The following is an 18,547-nucleotide window of genomic DNA, read 5'->3' on the forward strand; positions in this document are numbered from 1 at the left end:
TGTGTGCACTGTGCGCGCGCGCGCGCGCTGGAGAGTCTATTGCGCAACAACGGACTGTTACGCAGTGACGTGCATCACGAATGCCATGGGAACGCGGCTTGTTTCGATTATTTCTAAAGTCTTTGTATATGAGAGAAATATGATGTATGTTATATGGTAAAAAAAAAAAACAACCATAAACGCCATGGTTTGTACCCAACGCGTGTAACCAGAAGACCTTTTGCGCATCTATAAAGTGTGGAGACACCCAGCAAAAACCAGGCTAGGATTATATTTCACTTCTGTTCTGTTATAAGGTGAGTTTTACTTCAGTAAATACGGTTAACACACATGCTGTGCGATATTTTTGGCGGATTTTGAACAAAACATGTTTGGATTAGATTTTACTTTATAAGGTAAAATTTATTAGTGTAGGAAAGGTTTAATCCCTGTGTGCGCGCGCGCCATAAAGCATGAGTACTCCACTGCTCCAACAAAAGGTGTTTGAAGTAGATTTTGCTACTTTGTTTTGTTATAACATAAAGGTTAATTGGTGAATAATTTCTCTCTCTCTCTCTCTCTCTCTCTCTGTGTGCGCGCGCGCGCACTCATATGTGTGTTTGACAACAATTCATAAAAGTCTAATCAATTAAGAATCTGTCTAGATTCTGTTTATAGAGAAAAGCAAATCCTTATGTTTAAGAATAAGTGTTGAGTGTGTGTGTGTGTGTGTGATTTATATGTTTAGATCTCCAAAAAGCCCCAGATGCTGGAAAGAAATGCATCACACTGTGATGTCACTCAATATGATGTCACATGATGTCACTCAATATAATGTCACATAATGTCACTCAATATGATGCCATACAGAAAGTTATTAACCATTTTTCAGCATAAGTTTGAGACATCGTCATAGCTGACCTGTATAAGATATTTTTAAAAAATCCCTCAAAAATTTTGCGCCCTCAATGTCTTTAGATCACATCGGCCCGGTTTGGTGGCGATCATATAAATATATTAAAATCCAATGAGTTCGTTTTTGCAAACGACCCAAAAATAACTGACTTTTTGCTGTCCTGTTGAGTTGAGCCCCGGAAATGCGAAAGTTGTTCGGGTCAATGAGCCCTAAACGTGTGCCGAGTTTCGCATACGTGAAAATGTGTATGAGATATGCAGCAAAATCTTGACTCTCAGGCATCCCAATAGCAGCTGATACCAACCTGTCTGCCAATTTTCCAATTTGCATGAGTTTTTGAGCATGTTAAGACCCTCAAAAGTCCTGTATAGTGGGGGGAAAAAAACTAATAAAAAAAAGCATGTTTAGGTAGGTTTTGATCATTTAGATGGATACGTTTATAACCTAAGCTTGGCTTAAGTTTTCTTTGCTAATCTCAGTAGTAGTAATTGATTCAAAGTTGTCTAGACAGAAATCCATATTTTAAATAATGGTACATTTTGTGTATTTACATGATGTGTTACTTATGATGATGATGATTATTATTATTATTATTATTATTATTATTATTATTATTAATTATTAATTCATTGGTAAAATATGTTTTATTGATGCATATAGCCAGCGAACATAATTATGTTTAAGGCAACTTGGGCTAATTGCATTAAAATTGTATTCATTTCATGACAGTTTTAGATAGGGAATAAAAATAAATCAGTCAAATAATTTATTTTTTATTTTATTCTTTAGTACGTTTAAAAGTAGCACCTTTTTAACTATCCCCGAAGTCCCTTTTCAACATGTTAATTGAGTGAAATCTTGACACTGTCGACCTCATTTATCAAGCGGGATGAGAAAATATTTGTAAATTGGTTTAAAGAGTATTTATACAAAAAACTTGGTATTGATTAATTTCCTGTAATAAAAAAGGCCTAATCATGTTCCTGAGTGTGTGTGTGTGTAAAATTACGCATGAGAAGACTAACTTATGTAAATTTTAAATGAAATCTTCAAGTCATAAAATTTGCAAGGATTAACACGGTTGTATACGATTTACCCACAATAATTTAAATTATGGACATTAATTCAAGAACATAAAAAAAGCAAGTGAGCCAACGCAAATAGAAAAGGACATAATTATTTTTTTGGACAGGAGAAATACTGTGCCTTGTATAAACAAATGCCTCAGCTGATGGGAAATATAGTGCACATCACGCTTACAAAAGATCGAGGAAAATTTCCTGTGTCGAGGAAATTTAGTCACAGTTGTACTGTGACACGATCAGAGTATGACATCACAGAGAGTCGCAGTCTCCACCTCACTGCAGTCAGTAACGCGTTATCCAGGGAAGTGCATCGGCTGCCTATATGAAGGACTGATTATCACTTGGATCTGAGTTATTTGATATTTGATTTAATTAGCACTTAATACGAGAGAGAGAGAAACAGTAATAAGGTATGTTATTCTATGATTCTTGTTTAAGTGAAGTTTCCATGCATTTACAAAAGAATGTAACTTAAGGCCACTGGTGGCTCAGTGGTAGGTGTTTCGCCTGCCATGTGGAAGGCCAAAAGATAGACAACAACACAAAAAAATGTAACATGATGGCATGTGTCAGATGTTTGCTCAAAAAGTTCATGAAATAGTATGTGTTAAGCTTATTTATTGCATTGTATTAGTAGTAGTGATAAAATTTTCTTTCTTGGTGTTTTTTTTTTTTTTTTTTTAATTTTAAGGTTGTCGACCACTCTAATTGAATCAACTTTTAAATTATTGTTGTGTAGATGTTTGTGTAGTGTTTTATTTACTTAGATTGTACTTAAGTTTAAGTTGTCATATTCAGGTTCCAGCTTCAAATAAACTATTTTTCATGCAGTTCTCATAACTGAGATCATACCAAACCCAGACTACTGTACATGAGACCAAATCACCAGGAACAAAAGATGCAAAACAGAGATTGTCAGCTTGTCCAATCATGAGTAGGGTTCAGGAAACTGTCGGTCTCTTCCTCTATGATTAGATCACGTGTTTCTCATCCTTCACCAGATTTGTGTCTCAAATACCAGTCTAAATGTCAACAGCCATTTTCATCAATATTTTTTTTCTTGTGTGCGTGATGTTGTTGGATTTATTATGCAAACCGAAGCACTACTACTATTTTCCTTTTTTTTCTTTTTCAGTACAAAAGTTTGGCGTGTAATAAGTCTGTTAAAAAAATCGGTGATCTTTCACGGATTCTAGCGCAGAGCAAGAACTTCGTATAGATCTCAAATTTACTACATTTGTAGAGGCTTGCAAGCTATGTTGGAACATACCCCACATTTGCAAGTAAATTATTATTGGTACAAGTAAAAAAATTTTTTTACATAATTAATTGTTCTAATTGTGCAAATGATATTAAATTCCCCCCTTTTCAGAATTATAGTCTGTGTCAGTTAAAGACATAAAACCCCAGGTAAATCAACTAAAAAAAAAGTCAGGTCAGGTAGGTGAAGCTTAATGGCCTATAAAGAAAAATATTGCCTAAAAAAACATATTTACACTGGGTAATTGGCCATGAGTGAAACAACAAACAAATCTAAAAAAAAAAATAAAAATTTTGAAAAAAAACCCGGGAAGTTTGAAACAATGCAGGAGGACCATGTGGCAGTGTGATCTTGTTAACACATTCTCACAGTGTCTCTCTATTTTTACAGATTGCTGGTATGGATGAAACGTCTTCAGAGCCATGTTCAGTCTCCATCTCCATGGAGGAGACCAAGAGGTCAGAAGAAGCCCCTCCGGATGCAGACATGCCGACCCCCCCGGAGAACCCTAGCACAGAGGCCCAGAGCTTCTCACACCTGCCCCAGCGCTCAGCTGTAGACCTGGAGTTTACCAAGCTTTCCTACACTGTTCCTAAGGGCCCCTGCTGGAGGAGGAGAGGTAACGAGGCTGTGGTTCAGTACAGTTAGGACTTTTACCAAGTACAGTATATACTTAAAGTTCTGATTAAGGATTGCTAAGTGATGTTCTATGTGGTCTTGTTTTTGTTCCTGAGGCAACATTTCTTAACCGTATATATAAAAAATCTGAAAGCTGTCAATCTAAAAGCAGGAAATTTTGTTCAAGTGAATTCAAATCATAGTAAGTGAGCTAGCTTTATATCAAAGTTTGATTCAAAAAATTTAGCATAGATTAAGTAATTAAATTTACTCCAGATACCTTACAGTAGTTAACGCTGGTTGAAAGGTGATAAACTTACAGGTAGCAGAATGAAATATGCAATTTCTTAAAATCCTTCACATCTCTCTTAAATTTCTATCCTCTTTGCTTAGCTATTTTGATTCAGCACTCCTCAGGCTTTATTTTTTCATATCAGTGTTTTGATGTTCTTTATCTATCTATCTATCTATCTATCTATCTATCTATCTATCTATCTATCTATCTATCTATCTATCTATCATTCTAACATTCAGAAAGTTTTAATTAATATTTAATTCTATTAATACCTTTTTTCATTCTGTTAATAACTTTCCCCACAGTGTGCATTTATACACTGTCACCTTAAAAAATACTAACATGTATCACATATTGATTATTTCATTAGAATATGAATATTCCAGCAATAAGTTGAACGTTAAGTATGAACCTAGTCAGTAAAAAAAAAAAAAAAAAAAATAATAATTTATAACAAAGATGAATTAATTTCAAAGTGCTTGTGTTTCATTAAATTTCCTGAGCTATTTGAAATGAACTGTTTTTAATCAGATGTTGATTTATTTAACCAGGTCTATTAACTTATCCTATTAAGGGATAAGACAGTGACTTTATTAATTTACAATTTTGTCTTTTTACCAGTATTAAAAATACGATCGCGTTAATCCCTATAGACAGGCGTCACGGGGGTTTAGTGGTTAGCACCCTCATCCTACACCTCCAGGATCCGGGTCCGATTCCTGCCTCGTTGTGCATGGAGTTTGCAAGTCCTTGGTAGGTTTCCTCTGGGTACTCCTGTTTCCTCCCACAGTCCAAAGACATGCAGATTAGGCTAATTGGTGTTTCCAAATAGTGTGTGTGCCCTGTGTGATAGATTGGTTGTCGGCACCAACAAAACTATGCAACAGTTAAAGTCACGTAGATCAAGGGTACAGATGAAACATACAGGGTAATTTAAAAAGAAAAAAACAATTTCATGACTAATTGCTTCAGTTTTGGAGCATTGTTATGGAATGAGACAGTGTCACTTGTAAGACAGAAAATAACCGTTGATTTTAAATAGAATACTTATTGTTCATACTGATGGAATTTAGTATGGACGCCTACATTATTGTGTGTGTTGGATATCATGGTTCCTTGTGTGTTAATGAGCTGATATACATGGATGAAAGGCATTCCATGAGTGTGGTAATATACTGTAGAACATAATAGCACTAGGACATTTAACTATATGTATCACTCAAGAATAAGTAAAGAATAGGTAAAATTAGGTGGGTATGGTCCACAGTACTGAAAAGAGTGGAGAGAGGGAGCAGCTTTGAATGAGGATTGTACACCCTACTTATTAGCATGCTTGTTTCCATTGATGCAATTTGGGATTCAAATCTGGAACGCAGAAGAAATAAGTGGACATACAGTGGCTTGCAAATGTATTCGGCCCCCTTGAAATTTTCCACATTTTTTCACATGACAGCCACAAACATGAATCAATTTTATTGGAATTCCTCGTGAAAGACCAATACTAAGTGGTGTACACGTGAGAAGTGGAACGAAAAATCATACATGATTCCAAACATTTTTTACTAATAAATAACTGAAAAGTGGGGTGTGCGTAATTATTCAGCCTCCTGAGTCAATACTTTGTAGAACCTTTTATACTCTTTTAGGGTATGTCTCTACCAGCTGTGCACATCTAGAGACTGAAATCCTTGCCCATTCTTCTTTGCAAAACAGCTCCAGCTCAGTCAGATTAAATGGACAGCATTTGTGAACAGCAGTTTTCAGATCTTGCCACAGATTCTAGATTGGATTTAGATCTGGACTTTGACTGGGCCATTCTAACACATGGATATGTTTAGTTTTAAACCATTCCATTGTTGCCCTGGCTTTATGTTAAGGGTCGTTGTCCTGCTGGGAGGTGAACCTCCGCCCCAGTCTCAAGTCTTTTGCAAACTCCAAGATTGCCCTGTATTTGGCTCCATCCATCTTCCCATCAACTCTGACCAGCTTCCCTGTCCCTGCTGAAGAAAAGCACCCCCAGAGCATGATGCTGCCACCACCATATTTGACAGTGGGGATGGTGTGTTCAGAGTGATGTGCAGTGTTAGTTTTCCGCCACACATAGCGTTTTGCATTTTGGCCAAAAAGTTCCATTTTGGTCTCATCTGACCAGAGGACCTTCTTCCACATGTTTGCTGTGTCCCCCACATGAATTGTGGCAAACTGCAAACGGGACTTCTTATGGTTTTCTGTTAACAATGGCTTTCTTCTTGCCAATCTTCCATAAAGGCCAACTTTGTCCAGTGCACAACTAATAGTTGTCCTATAGACAGATTCCCCCACCAGAGCTGTAGATCTCTGCAGCTCGTCCAGAGTCACCATGGGCCTCTTGGCTGCATTTCTGATCAGCGCTCTCCTTGTTCGGCCTGTGAGTTAAGATGGACGGCCTTGTCTTGGTAGGTTTACAGTTGTGCCATACTCCTTCCATTTCTGAATGATCGCTTGAACAGTGCTCCGTGGGATGTTCAAGGCTTTGGAAATCTTTTTGTAGCCTAAGCCTGCTTTAAATTTCTTAATAACTTTATCCCTGACCTGTCTGGTGTGTTCTTTGGACTTCATGGTGTCAACTCCCAATATTCTCTTAGACAACCTCCGAGGCCGTCACAGAGCAGTTATATTTGTACTGACAAATGTTTAGATTAGCACTCATCAGGCAATGTCTATGGGCAACTGACTGCACTCAGACTAAAGGGGACTGAATAATTACACACACCCCACTTTGCAGTTATTTATTTGTAAAAAATATTTGGAATCATGTATGATTCTGGTTGACATTCCTGCTGTCAGCAGGCCAATTGCACGCTCCCTCAATGCTTGTGGCATCTGTGGCATTTTGCTGTGAGACAAAACTGCACATTCCAGGGTGGCCTTTTATTGTGGGCAGTATAAGGTACACCTGTGCACTACTCATGATGTCAGATCAGCATCTTGATGTGGCACACCTGTGAGGTGGGATGGATTATCTCAGCAAAGCAGAAGTGCTCACTATCACACATTTAGACTGATTTGTGAACAATGTTTAAGAGAAATGGTAATATTGTGTATCTGGAATGAATTTTAGATCTTTAAGTCCATCTCATAAAAAAATCGGAGCAGAAACAAAGGTGTTGCGATTATATTTTTGTTGAGTGTATATATATATATATATATTTTACATTTTCCTGTTTCCCTAACAGTTTTTATTTTATTTAAAGTAGATCAAGTCATTTAAATTTTTCATTTATATTGTATTGTGGCGTAGGCAGGGCGCGGCTGACGACCATCATGCATTGCGGGGGGGTACTGTGTGTTCACCATTTTCGGGAAGTTTGTTTGGGCTAGTGGCTTCGGCCATGTTTGTGTATTAGGGTGTGTGTGACCTGTTAAATATGCCCTGGTTCATGCTTAGGCTGAATTAGGTGTAGGTTCATGGTAGCCTATCCACCTTATTTCTACAGTATCTTACAAAAGACTGTAATTGGACGTCCAAAAATGACATGGAAAAGATGTTCTACCGTCGTCAACATTAGACGTAATACAGGACGTCGCCTGGCGTTACAAAACAACCCCATCAATTGACGGAAATTGGACATCCAAAAATGACATGGAAAAGATGTCACTATGACGTCACGTTGCGCAGTGGAAAGGGGATTTTACTTAGGGCCAATCCCCAGAGGCAAATAGGGGTTACGTGCCAAGGGCTTCATACACTTTCCATGTGGTTCAGACCCCGGTTTTTGACTTTGGGTCCCACTCTACGTCTCTACTCTACATTATTATTATTTTTTTGTAAGCGTGTGTACAGCCCGCATGTACTGTTTATTATTTATTATACATACTGTTTATTATACGTGTGTGCATGTATAAAACAAAAACAATTCTAATTAGAGGGTAAAGATTCATTTTCTCTCTCCCTGTCTGTATCAGCCTGTCGTTATGTGTGCGTAATTTGACACCGTGCACCTTCACACACACCAACACACACACACACACACACAGTCTCTCTCTTTCTAGCCTTTCTAACAGGTTAATTTGTTTTATTTTAACTTCATAAATTGTATTAACTATTTTTATGTTTTTTTTTTAGCTGTGGAATGCAAATAATTTAAGTTTTCATTATTCCTTATGGGAAGATTTACTTTGATTTACGGAATACGAGCCCGCTTCCGGAACGAATTATGCTCGTAATCCAAGGTTACACTATATATATGATGCTGTAAGATAGTAAGGAGTGGATAAGCACAATGATCTAACGTGTCTTAAATGTGTGTGCAGGACGCAAGGCGCTCCTGAAGTGTTTGTCTGGGAAGTTTTGCAGCCGGGAGCTGGTCGCGATTATGGGGCCCTCAGGGTCCGGCAAATCCACCCTGATGAATATTCTTGCTGGGTACAGGTGAGTGAAAGTGAGAGAGGGAGAGAGAGAGAGAGAGAGAGAGAGTGTATTGGGGACAATCGATGATCCATTTATTCAGCGGCCAGAACCAGTGTTCTGACGTTTTGTTTGTTTAAAGATTACGTCCTCCATTCCATTTAACTGTATTTTGTATTTAATCTTATTTTTCTTTTATTTTATAATTTCACATTTGATGTACATTTTCTATTCCTATTTTAATTTTCCAAACTTTATTCCACACTGTAAAGTTTTTTTCCTTATTAAGGTTTATTGCAAGAGGCATGGTAGTGTAGTGATTAGCACTGTTGCCTTGCACTTCCAGGGTCTGGGTTCAATTCCTGTCTCTGTGAAATTTGTATGTTCTTCCCGTGCTTGGTGGGTTTCCTACAGGTACTTTGGTTTTCTCAAACAGTCCAAAGATATGCAGGTTAGGCTAATTGACGTTCCAGAATTGCCAAGTGAATAGGTGTGTATGTGTGTGTGCCCTGCGATGGATTGGCACCCTGTGCCATAAAGCCTCCTGGGATAGGCTCCAGGGGCCTCATGTACAAAGACTTGCGTTGAATTCATACTAAAACATTGCGTACGGACAAAGCTGTTAATGTGCGTACACAGTAAAAAAAAAAGATGTATGAAACACTGCGTACGCGGAATCTCACGCATATTCATTTTGTACGTCTGAATTAACGTGAAATTGAGCGCACGTGCACGAGCGCAAAACCCCTCCCTGCCTCCTCCTCCGTATAAATATGGTAATGACTCCACTTTGGCAAAACCAAACAAAAAAGCAATGGCAAAAGCAAGCAAGAAAAGAAACTTCACAGAATGTGAATTGGAGGTGCTCCTATCGGAGGTAGACCGGAGAAAAACTGTGTTATTTGCAAGTTTTTCCTCCGGAATTAATAACAAAATAAAAAAAAACTTAGCTGGAATAATAACTTTAAATACATCACTTACCAAGAAGCCACCCATCGCACACCCTGTCACCTTGGAGCCTCATCCCAACCATGCTGTTTGTGAGGATGAAAGAATCATGGGTTGTCCCAGGCCACCTTGCCACAATATTTGTTAGGCGCATTTGAGCATCACATATTATTTGCACATTTATTAATTGGAAATGTTTCCGATTCACGTATGCAAATCCGTCTTCAGATGGCGCCTTTATAGTAATGTAAGTGCAGTTAATCACTCCGATTACATTAGGAAAACCGCCAATCGCTGCAAATTGCGCATCAATGTTTGGCTGGTCAACTGCATGGTATGGAAACCTTATATACCTGCTAGACATGAGGATAATCCCGTCCCATACAGCTGGCATTGCACGGCTCAAAGACGACTGGCTTAACCCCGAGCGGTCTGCCAGGTTCCTTTGGAAAGAACCAGTTGCCAGGAAACCAAGCGTTGTCAGCACCTGTAAGGGAACAAGTATTGCGTGGCTCCTCGCTGTCTCTCTTTCCAAATTCGGACCCACCTCAACACAAAGCTCCAAGAGGATAGCTCTTGGAAATCTGAAACGGCTAATAAGCGAGTCATCATCGTGGGCCAGAAAATCACTGTGATCCCTAAAAACGCGCCCCTTCGGACTCGGCCATTGAAAATGTACTCTAATAAGGCCAACCCTGCCATTGCCATAGACTAAGGGTTGTATACATTTGCAAATGCTTTTATATGTTCTAAATCACATAATTGGTAGAAAAATATTGTGTTAATTAACCCATTTTATCAATTTTAAATTAATAGCAATGTTTTTCACGTGTTGGTGCGATACTTTGTAGTGTGCAATTTAACATAATTGCCTCTAGGAGTCACCAACGGAAATAAAACAAACACACACAAGAAATACACGTACGCCAGACATGAAGTTGGCGTGGAAGAACGCACATTCTCACGTTAATTTCACTGTTAGTAAATCCGACCGTGAGCGTGAAAACTGACGTAAGCAAATTTTTTGTGCGTACGCAGCGTTGATACATGAGGCCCCCAGGTCCCTGCGACCCTGAACACAGGATATATAAGGTATAGAAGAAGAGTGAGTGAGATGAAGTTTATTATGGGTAATAAGCCTCTGTTTTTCTTTAATATGTCATCTGTTTGTACATATCCTTTTCCTTTTTTTCTCTTTATGTACACACACATCTCTCTCACTCCCTCTGTTAGAAAGACTGGCATGGAGGGTCAGATCCTGGTAAATGGGCGACCACGTGAGCTCCGCACCTTTAGGAAGATGTCCTGTTACATAATGCAGGATGACATGCTGCTCCCGCACCTCACCTCAAAGGAAGCCATGATGGTAAATGTTCCAGCCCACACACTTATTTCTCAAAGCACTTTCACAAACTACGTTCTGTCTCCTCTGTTCCACTGATCACATTCCTCTCAGTCATGATGTGCATCCCCTTGCCTGTCTTGTAGGTTTCAGCCAACCTGAAACTAAAGGAGACCATGAAAGTGAAGAAGAAACTGGTAAGTGAAACAGAAAATGGTTTTAGCTTACACCACCTGATCTTATGTCTTTGATGGTGCCAAAAATGACATTGCTTATAGTAAATGATTTTAATAACAATGAAAAACTATTAGCATAATCCAATTAAACCTTTCGATAAATGTGTATACATGTGTTGCAAAAGTTAACGTTGCATTTGACCTTGTTTTGTCCCAGGTGACCGAGATCCTCACTGCTCTGGGCCTGCGGGAGAGTGCACACACTCGTACACAAGCTCTCTCCGGAGGTCAACGTAAACGACTGGCTATTGCACTGGAGCTGGTCAACAACCCACCCGTCATGTTCTTAGACGAGCCTACCAGGTTCCTTACCACCTTTATGTGTATATGTCTGTGTCCATGTCCATGTCCATTTACTGGCTGCTTTTTAGGAACGTCTTTATTGATGCTTAATCGTGCTATGATCCAATCAGCCAGTCATGTTCTGGTGAAATCATAGACTGTGTAAAAAGAACTGGATAAACCCTCCATAGGTTTTCTGAAGAGTGGTTTTGAAACTGGACTGTCAGGTCTGTTTGGTCGATGCCATCTTATCAGGGGTCGACTTCCGTCTAAATGGCGGTTAATCCATAAACGGGCAGAGCAAACAGCTCCTGGCTGGTGGTTACTTACCTCAGTTACAAACCGGTGAGAATTATCATAACCAACTAAAGGTTTTTGACCACAATTGTTATAGACTGTGTGCAGCTAAAATGGTTTCTATTAATGATAAAGCTAGGAGAATTGTTCAAAAAGCCATTTTAAAGATCATCACTGTTGTTGGCTCTTTTTTTGGTGGTTTTGACGTGGTTTTTGGTGGTTTTGTGTGTGTGTCTGTGTGTGTGTGTCAGTGGTCTAGACAGTGCATCGTGTTACCAGGTGGTTTCTCTACTGAGGTCTCTTGCTCAGGGTGGAAGAACCATCATTTGCACTATCCACCAGCCCAGTGCTAAACTCTTTGAGATGTTTGACAAGGTATTTAAAATGTAAAAACATAACCTGGGGTCACACCTCAGCTGTTCTATTTTTCTCACATTGATGAACTGTTACTGTATGTGTGAGTTTAATGCAATTTTTTTTTAAATCTGATAGCAGTAGTGTTTAATCTGCGAATGCAAACCCACTTCCTCTATTGTCCATGCTCTGTGTTGCAGTTGTATATTCTGAGTCAGGGGCAGTGCATATATACGGGGACAGTCCCATGTCTCATCCCCTATTTGAAGAACCGTGGTCTCCACTGCCCTGCTTACCACAATCCTGCAGATTTCAGTATGTGCAATTTGTGTGTGTGTCATTCAACCTGTGTGTTTTTAAAAATTTATAAAGTCAGTCTCATAATTGATAAGTTATAGTCACCCCCCCCCCATTTCCATACACCCATACACTTTTTTTCTCCCACCAGTAATCGAGGTGGCGTCAGAGGAGTATGGTGATTTGAGTCCAGTGCTTTTCAACGCAGAGCAGGACGGCGTGTCTTTAGAGAGTGTCTCCAGTAACCAGAGTGATCCCACATCATCTGGCCCATCTCACTATAACAACGTGTGTTGCGATACACTCACTGGTCAACAAACGTTGGTCTTATACAGTAATTCTGTTACAGCTATCAAACCCTCACACATGCTCTTCTGCGTTTGCACAGGATTTTGGACACGTCGAACGGCGCACCTTTGCCACCAGCGCAATCATGCAGTTCTACATTCTTTTCAAACGAACCTTTATCACTATATACAGAGACATGGTACAATTTCTTAAAATGCAATACTCATTAAATATTAAATATTCTGACAGAATGTGTCGTAGTGTGTTGGCTGCCGTATTGACGAACCATATTTGAGGATTTGTAATTGTGTGTGTGTGTGTGTGTGTGTGTGTATATCTAGGTTTTGACCCACCTGAGGGTGACGTCACACCTATTCATTGGAGTCCTGATCGGCCTGCTGTACCTGACTATCGGCAACAATGCCAACAAAGTGTTCAACAACACCGGGTTCCTGTTCTTCTCCATGCTTTTTCTCATGTTTGCTGCGTTAATGCCCACCATCCTCACATGTAAGGACTTTTAATATTGTATACTGTGTGTGTGTGTGTTTCTAATTATCACTGATGTGAGCGGTTATAAATAAGCATTCGAAAAATTCCTGATCAGTTGGGTACTTCTATGCTACTTTACTTTCCCAGTTCCTCTGGAGTTGCCAGTGCTTATAAGGGAGCATCTGAACTACTGGTATAGTTTAAAAGCCTACTACCTGGCTAAGACCATGGCTGACGTTCCCTTCCAGGTATGCCAATTATATTATATTATTTATTCTAGAAACAGTACATACTACTGTATTTCAGCATATGAAATAGGGAATGGAATGTTGTTTCTAGACCCTAATGACATCAACTTCAAGATACCCTAAAAAAAGATACAAGCTTTATATTAAACTCTTTTCAGCGACCCTACAGTATGTACAGGATGTGAGGATGTATATTAGTAGGCCTTGAGGTCAGTTTTGGGTCAGTCTTGGTCTCGTCCTAGAAGTCAGTTCCACTGGAAGAACCACCCCCAACAGTCGATTAACTGGTTGGCTGTCTGTGCTTGGCCAAACTTGGAATGATCCAAAGCATACCACATCATGTAACAAAGCATGTTGGAGGCAGTATTATGGCATGAGTGTATATGGTTGCCAGTGGAACTAGGTCACTGGTGTTTATTGGTGACTTGACTGCTGATGAAAGTAGCAGGAAAAAGCATTTGGCTTAGAATTCAGATGGATAGGGGCAAACATACAGAAAAAGCTACACACGGAAAAGAAATGGGATATTCTTCACTGGCTCAGGTCAGTTACCTGTTCTCAACACAATAGAGCTGGCTTTTTCACTTAATGAAGACAAGGTAGAAGGACCCAGAAGCCAGCAGTAGCGAAAGGCAGCTGTACCTGACTATCGGCAACAATGCCAACAAAGTGTTCAACAACACCGGGTTCCTGTTCTTCTCCATGTCTCCTTCTTCCTGTTCTTCTTTGTTCCTAAATTTATGGATCTAACTTTATTCATGGAATGAATGAAAATGTATCTCAACCCAAGTAGGAAAGCGCTTAAGGCCTTGTTCACACGGGCGTTAAAATCGAGCGTTTTTTTTGCGTTTGTAGCGTCCGGTAATCGCGGATCAAGCGGCGAGTGTTTTCTACACATAGGAGTCAATGGGAGTGTTCACACGGGCTTTGGTGACGTGCGTTTGTCCGACTGTGCGCTTATACGGCATTAAAAAAACGTTACACGCAGCTTTTTCTTGGCATTCATATCCCAACGAACGCAAGGAAACCGCTTCTAGTTCGTTTTCTGCGCGTTCATTTTACGCTTCGGAGGACCGGATATGTCCCATGATCCTACATGCTATACATAGGAAAATGCGGAAAAGGGCAAAATAAAAAAAAATCATTGTTGAAAAACTTACGCGGAAATTTTTATTTCTTCATAAACCACAAAAAAAAACTTCCTTTAATCCGACGTTGTGCAGTCAGAGAGTAAACCCAGTAGCGGCAGGCTTTCATATCCAGTTTCCGACACAATGCCCCCACAGGTTAACACACAAACTACAATTTGGGCTGCAGGCTGACGTTAGACAGAGACAAACGAACGCCGGTGTAGAAGTCAATCGATCGCCACTACAAAATGCAACATAAACGTCTAGGACGTTCAGAGCACGTTCGTTTATCCAAAAACTTAACGCCCGTGTGAACAAGGCCTAACAGTTAAACAGACACTTGGAAGTGTGTTCAAGTTCATTATGAAAGTTTGTTTGGGCTCATCCAATTATCCAGGTTGTGGCACTTTGCAGGACCTGTCTGGCACTTTGCCCGATTCTGAAACCTGTTTACTTTCTCTCCAGGGCTCTTCTTTGGTCATATACCTAGAGAGTGACCCTGGTATGTAAGGGTTCTTTGCAGGGTTGAATTGCATGTGTCTGGCGGTGCTGCCTGTAGTGACCATACAGTACAGGCCTGTGCAATAAATTAGTCCCCGGGTGTGGCATATTAGACAGTTCATTGTGCTTCATACAGTTTTATACATTAGAATTGTTTGTTGTAAATGTCAAGTCTGCCATTGGTCCAGGGTTTTAAAGAGGGTCTGAAGATCTGGATAGTTTCTTTACTTACACATCTTTCTAGTCCAGGCATTAATTAGCTCTATCTACAGACTTCTCCTCAGATTTCCTAAAGGGCAAACAAAAAGCTCTAAGAACAGATCTTTATTTAATGTAAAAATAGTCACAACATTTTTTCTCACCAGATTTGTCTCTTTCTCTCCCCCCCGCCCCCCACACACAGGTCATATGTCCCATAATGTACTGTAGTATAGTGTACTGGATGACAGGACAGCCTCCTGAAGGAGAGAGGTATGTGCTCTTCATGGCTCTGTCTGTGTGCACTGCCCTGGTCGCTCAGTCTCTGGGCCTCCTTATTGGAGCCGCCTCTCCTTCCCCGCAGGTTTGTAAATACATCGCAGACACACATACCGCTATACACATTGTCCTAATTTAGGATTTTTTCCGAGCTTACTACAGTATGTTTCATTGCAGGTTGCCACATTCATAGGACCTGTGACATCCATTCCGGTCATGCTATTCTCTGGCTTCTTTGTCAACTTCAAAACCATCCCAATATACCTACAGTGGATGTCCTATGTCTCCTACGTCAGGTCAGTGGCAGGTTTCATCATTCTAATACAGTATCTCATGCTATAGCAGGTCTAATCTGAACAATCCACCCAGCTCCATTCACAAAGCTACTTAAGCCTAAAAGTTGCTCCTAGTGATGAAAATCTAATAAAGACTTACAATTATGACATTTTCTTCGAATTTCTCCTTGAATTTAGGACTAAATCTTAGTAAAGATAAGAATGATTCATGAAACATCTTAGCCCTAAAAACAGCTCCTGAGGTAAAACTTGTTAAGAGTAGAGAGTAGGACTTTTAAGAGTTTCTATAGCAGAGGACAAAATGGCGGAAAGAAAAAATATTCTCAAACCTAAATGTGTAAAAGTAAACACTGCTCTCCTGTCCAATTTGGTTTTCTTGTTTATTTCTCTTGGATTGTTTGCTATATACCATCCAAAAGTACAACTTAAATAGACTGTCCTGCAATCATGTAAATTAGTAAAATCTGAGCCATTTTGCTCCTATCAATGTGAAATGGATCACAAGTAATAAAATCAGTATCGTAAATAAATGTAATAACTTGAATATAGTAACTACTGCATGGAAATTGGTTGCTTCAAACGTAGACACATATTTAACATTGGGTTAATTAACTTTATGATATTTAGCCTTAGAAACATTGCATAAAGTAGCCTGCATATACAATTTCTACTATTATAAATACCTTTACATTTTTTTTAATCAACCAATCATAATCTTTGAATTGCTGCATCATCCCTAGCAACGGGGTCAACCACACCTCCTCACTAAGGTAAAGGTTTTTGTACTTTCCTTACTCAGAGTTGCTATGAGAAGTTTTCTAAATCACTTTTAGTCTAGGACTCCAAGATATGACTTTTTAAGCTAAGATAGGAGCTCTCTGAGAGAATTCTAAGAATCTCAGTGAGAATTCTTAGAATTCTCGCTTTTCACGACTTGCTTCTGTTCTTTTAAACTTTGTTTGTGGTGTGAATGTGCCAGCCCTACTTGTGCTGTGTTTTCGAGAGGGCGGGGTCAATTAACGTATAAATTGAACATTTAAGTTTTTAGATTTACATCCAAAAACCCATTACCTTATACCTCTTATCCAGTGTAGGGTTGCAGGGGACCTGAAGAACTTACACCAACCAATCACAGGGCTAAACCACAAACCTTCACACACCCAGTCACACTAATTGTCATTTGTAAAAGCTGAGTAGCCTACATTGCTTATCTTTGGACTGAGGGAGGAAATCTGAGCTCCCAAGAGATTCGAACACCCATCCCTAAGGGTGTGAAACGACACTGCTAACCACAACACGACCATGCCACCTTTACATTTCTAAATAAAATGTGTATTTACTTTTTATTATTTAATTTCTAAATGCAAAATCGATTTTACACCACATTCAATTACTAACCATAACTTGACAGTGTCTGTGTTTTAGATTTATTGTTGTGGAACAGCTTTAACACTGGGCACACCTGACAAAATGTGATAAATAAGCATTTCCTCAGCGAACACTGAGTCGTGCTCTTATGGAAAACTAAATCAAAACCTTCTGACTGAATAAAATCAAGAATTGCAGCAGCACTATGATATATAATGCAGTTTAACTCTTCTACAGGTATGGTTTTGAGGGGGTGATCCTGTCCATTTATGGAATGAACCGGACAGACTTGGAATGCCCAGACATTGTCTGCAAATTCCAGAAGTCTGAGGAGGTGTTGCAGATGCTGGACGTCGAGGACGCAAAGCTTTACGTGGACTTCATAGCGTTGGGGGTTTTCTTCATCATTCTTCGGCTTGTCACTTATCTAGTGCTGCGATACAAAGTCAGATCTGAGCGTTAGGGCCTGACTTCAACTATTAATATTTGTTTTATTGTTGGTATAAACACACACACACACACACACACTGACATTATGTTTTGGATCACTTTTATGTCGTTGAGGCAGATCTGCAGAGTGTCCACCGAACTGTTGAAACAACGCAAATAGATTGTTTTTTAATTTTTTTCTTTTTTTACTTTTTTTTTTTTTTTTTGCACTTTAATATCCCTTAGAAGTTTGTTTGTTGTTGTTTTAGTTTTGCACTTTCTTTCTTTCAATTAGATAATGTGGTATGACATCAAAGGGTCAAGAGTGGCAACAACAGAGTCAATAGTGCTCTGTTGTGAACTTTTGGCACAGAAACGACGACTGATGAAAAAATGGGTAAAATGGGTCTCATCAAGAGACAGCGATGCTCTAAAGTTTGAAACCCATTTTAGGTACAGTATGTACCCAATGAGATAAAGAGATTGGAAGACATTCTGGATATTTTTAGATTTGTATCTGGAAAAAACACATCCTGCAGATATTGTTAACAACCTACGGAAAGTACACAATGTTGTTTTAAATAGAAATGGCAATTTAATCATTACTCAAGCTTTAAGAGTGATCAAACTTTGACATCGTAAATGTGATATTAATGTTAATAATTAAATTATTGTTTCTTCCTGCATACTTATCAATGATAAAAATGAATGTTTCTTTCCACGTACTTATAAATGTTTCTCTTATCTTTGCAATGTAAAACCTATTGATAATAAAAGATTGTTTCTTTCTACTTATTAATTTTTTTTTTTAGCGATGTAAAAACTATTGGTGCAAGTTTTGTACTAATTAAGGTACAAACTATTGTCACTCGGCAGTATTTAAGGGCACAGAACTGTACCTTAATATAGAGAAACAAATTTATACCAATTCTGTTTGTACCATCACATTTTTTGTACCATGGAAAACCACAATGTAGCTTTTGTTTTATAAACTTGCTGGTACATTATTGTACTTAAATCA

The 18,547-nt window shown here is 39.0% G+C and overlaps 1 protein-coding gene across 2 annotated transcripts; it reads left to right on the plus strand.

The window, feature by feature from the left end:
- Nucleotides 1–140: 140 nt before the first annotated feature.
- Nucleotides 141–18,237, plus strand: LOC128512041 (ATP-binding cassette sub-family G member 4-like). 2 transcript variants are annotated; one of them, XM_053485163.1, is made up of 15 exons: nt 141–296; nt 3,632–3,860; nt 8,448–8,565; nt 10,723–10,855; nt 10,978–11,028; nt 11,225–11,370; nt 11,898–12,021; nt 12,201–12,315; nt 12,449–12,585; nt 12,686–12,784; nt 12,927–13,095; nt 13,225–13,325; nt 15,360–15,518; nt 15,611–15,729; nt 17,335–18,237. In XM_053485163.1, exons 2-15 carry the CDS (start codon nt 3,641–3,643, stop codon nt 17,558–17,560), a joined length of 1,917 nt encoding a protein of 638 aa, XP_053341138.1. In that variant the 5' UTR covers nt 141–296; nt 3,632–3,640; the 3' UTR covers nt 17,561–18,237. The 2 variants fall into 2 exon arrangements, with proteins under 2 accessions (XP_053341138.1, XP_053341139.1); XM_053485164.1 differs by lacking the exon at nt 141–296 and adding an exon at nt 2,304–2,390.
- Nucleotides 18,238–18,547: the final 310 nt, after the last annotated feature.

Source organism: Clarias gariepinus, chromosome 24 (assembly GCF_024256425.1).
Source record: "Clarias gariepinus isolate MV-2021 ecotype Netherlands chromosome 24, CGAR_prim_01v2, whole genome shotgun sequence".
Taxonomy (NCBI): domain Eukaryota; kingdom Metazoa; phylum Chordata; class Actinopteri; order Siluriformes; family Clariidae; genus Clarias; species Clarias gariepinus.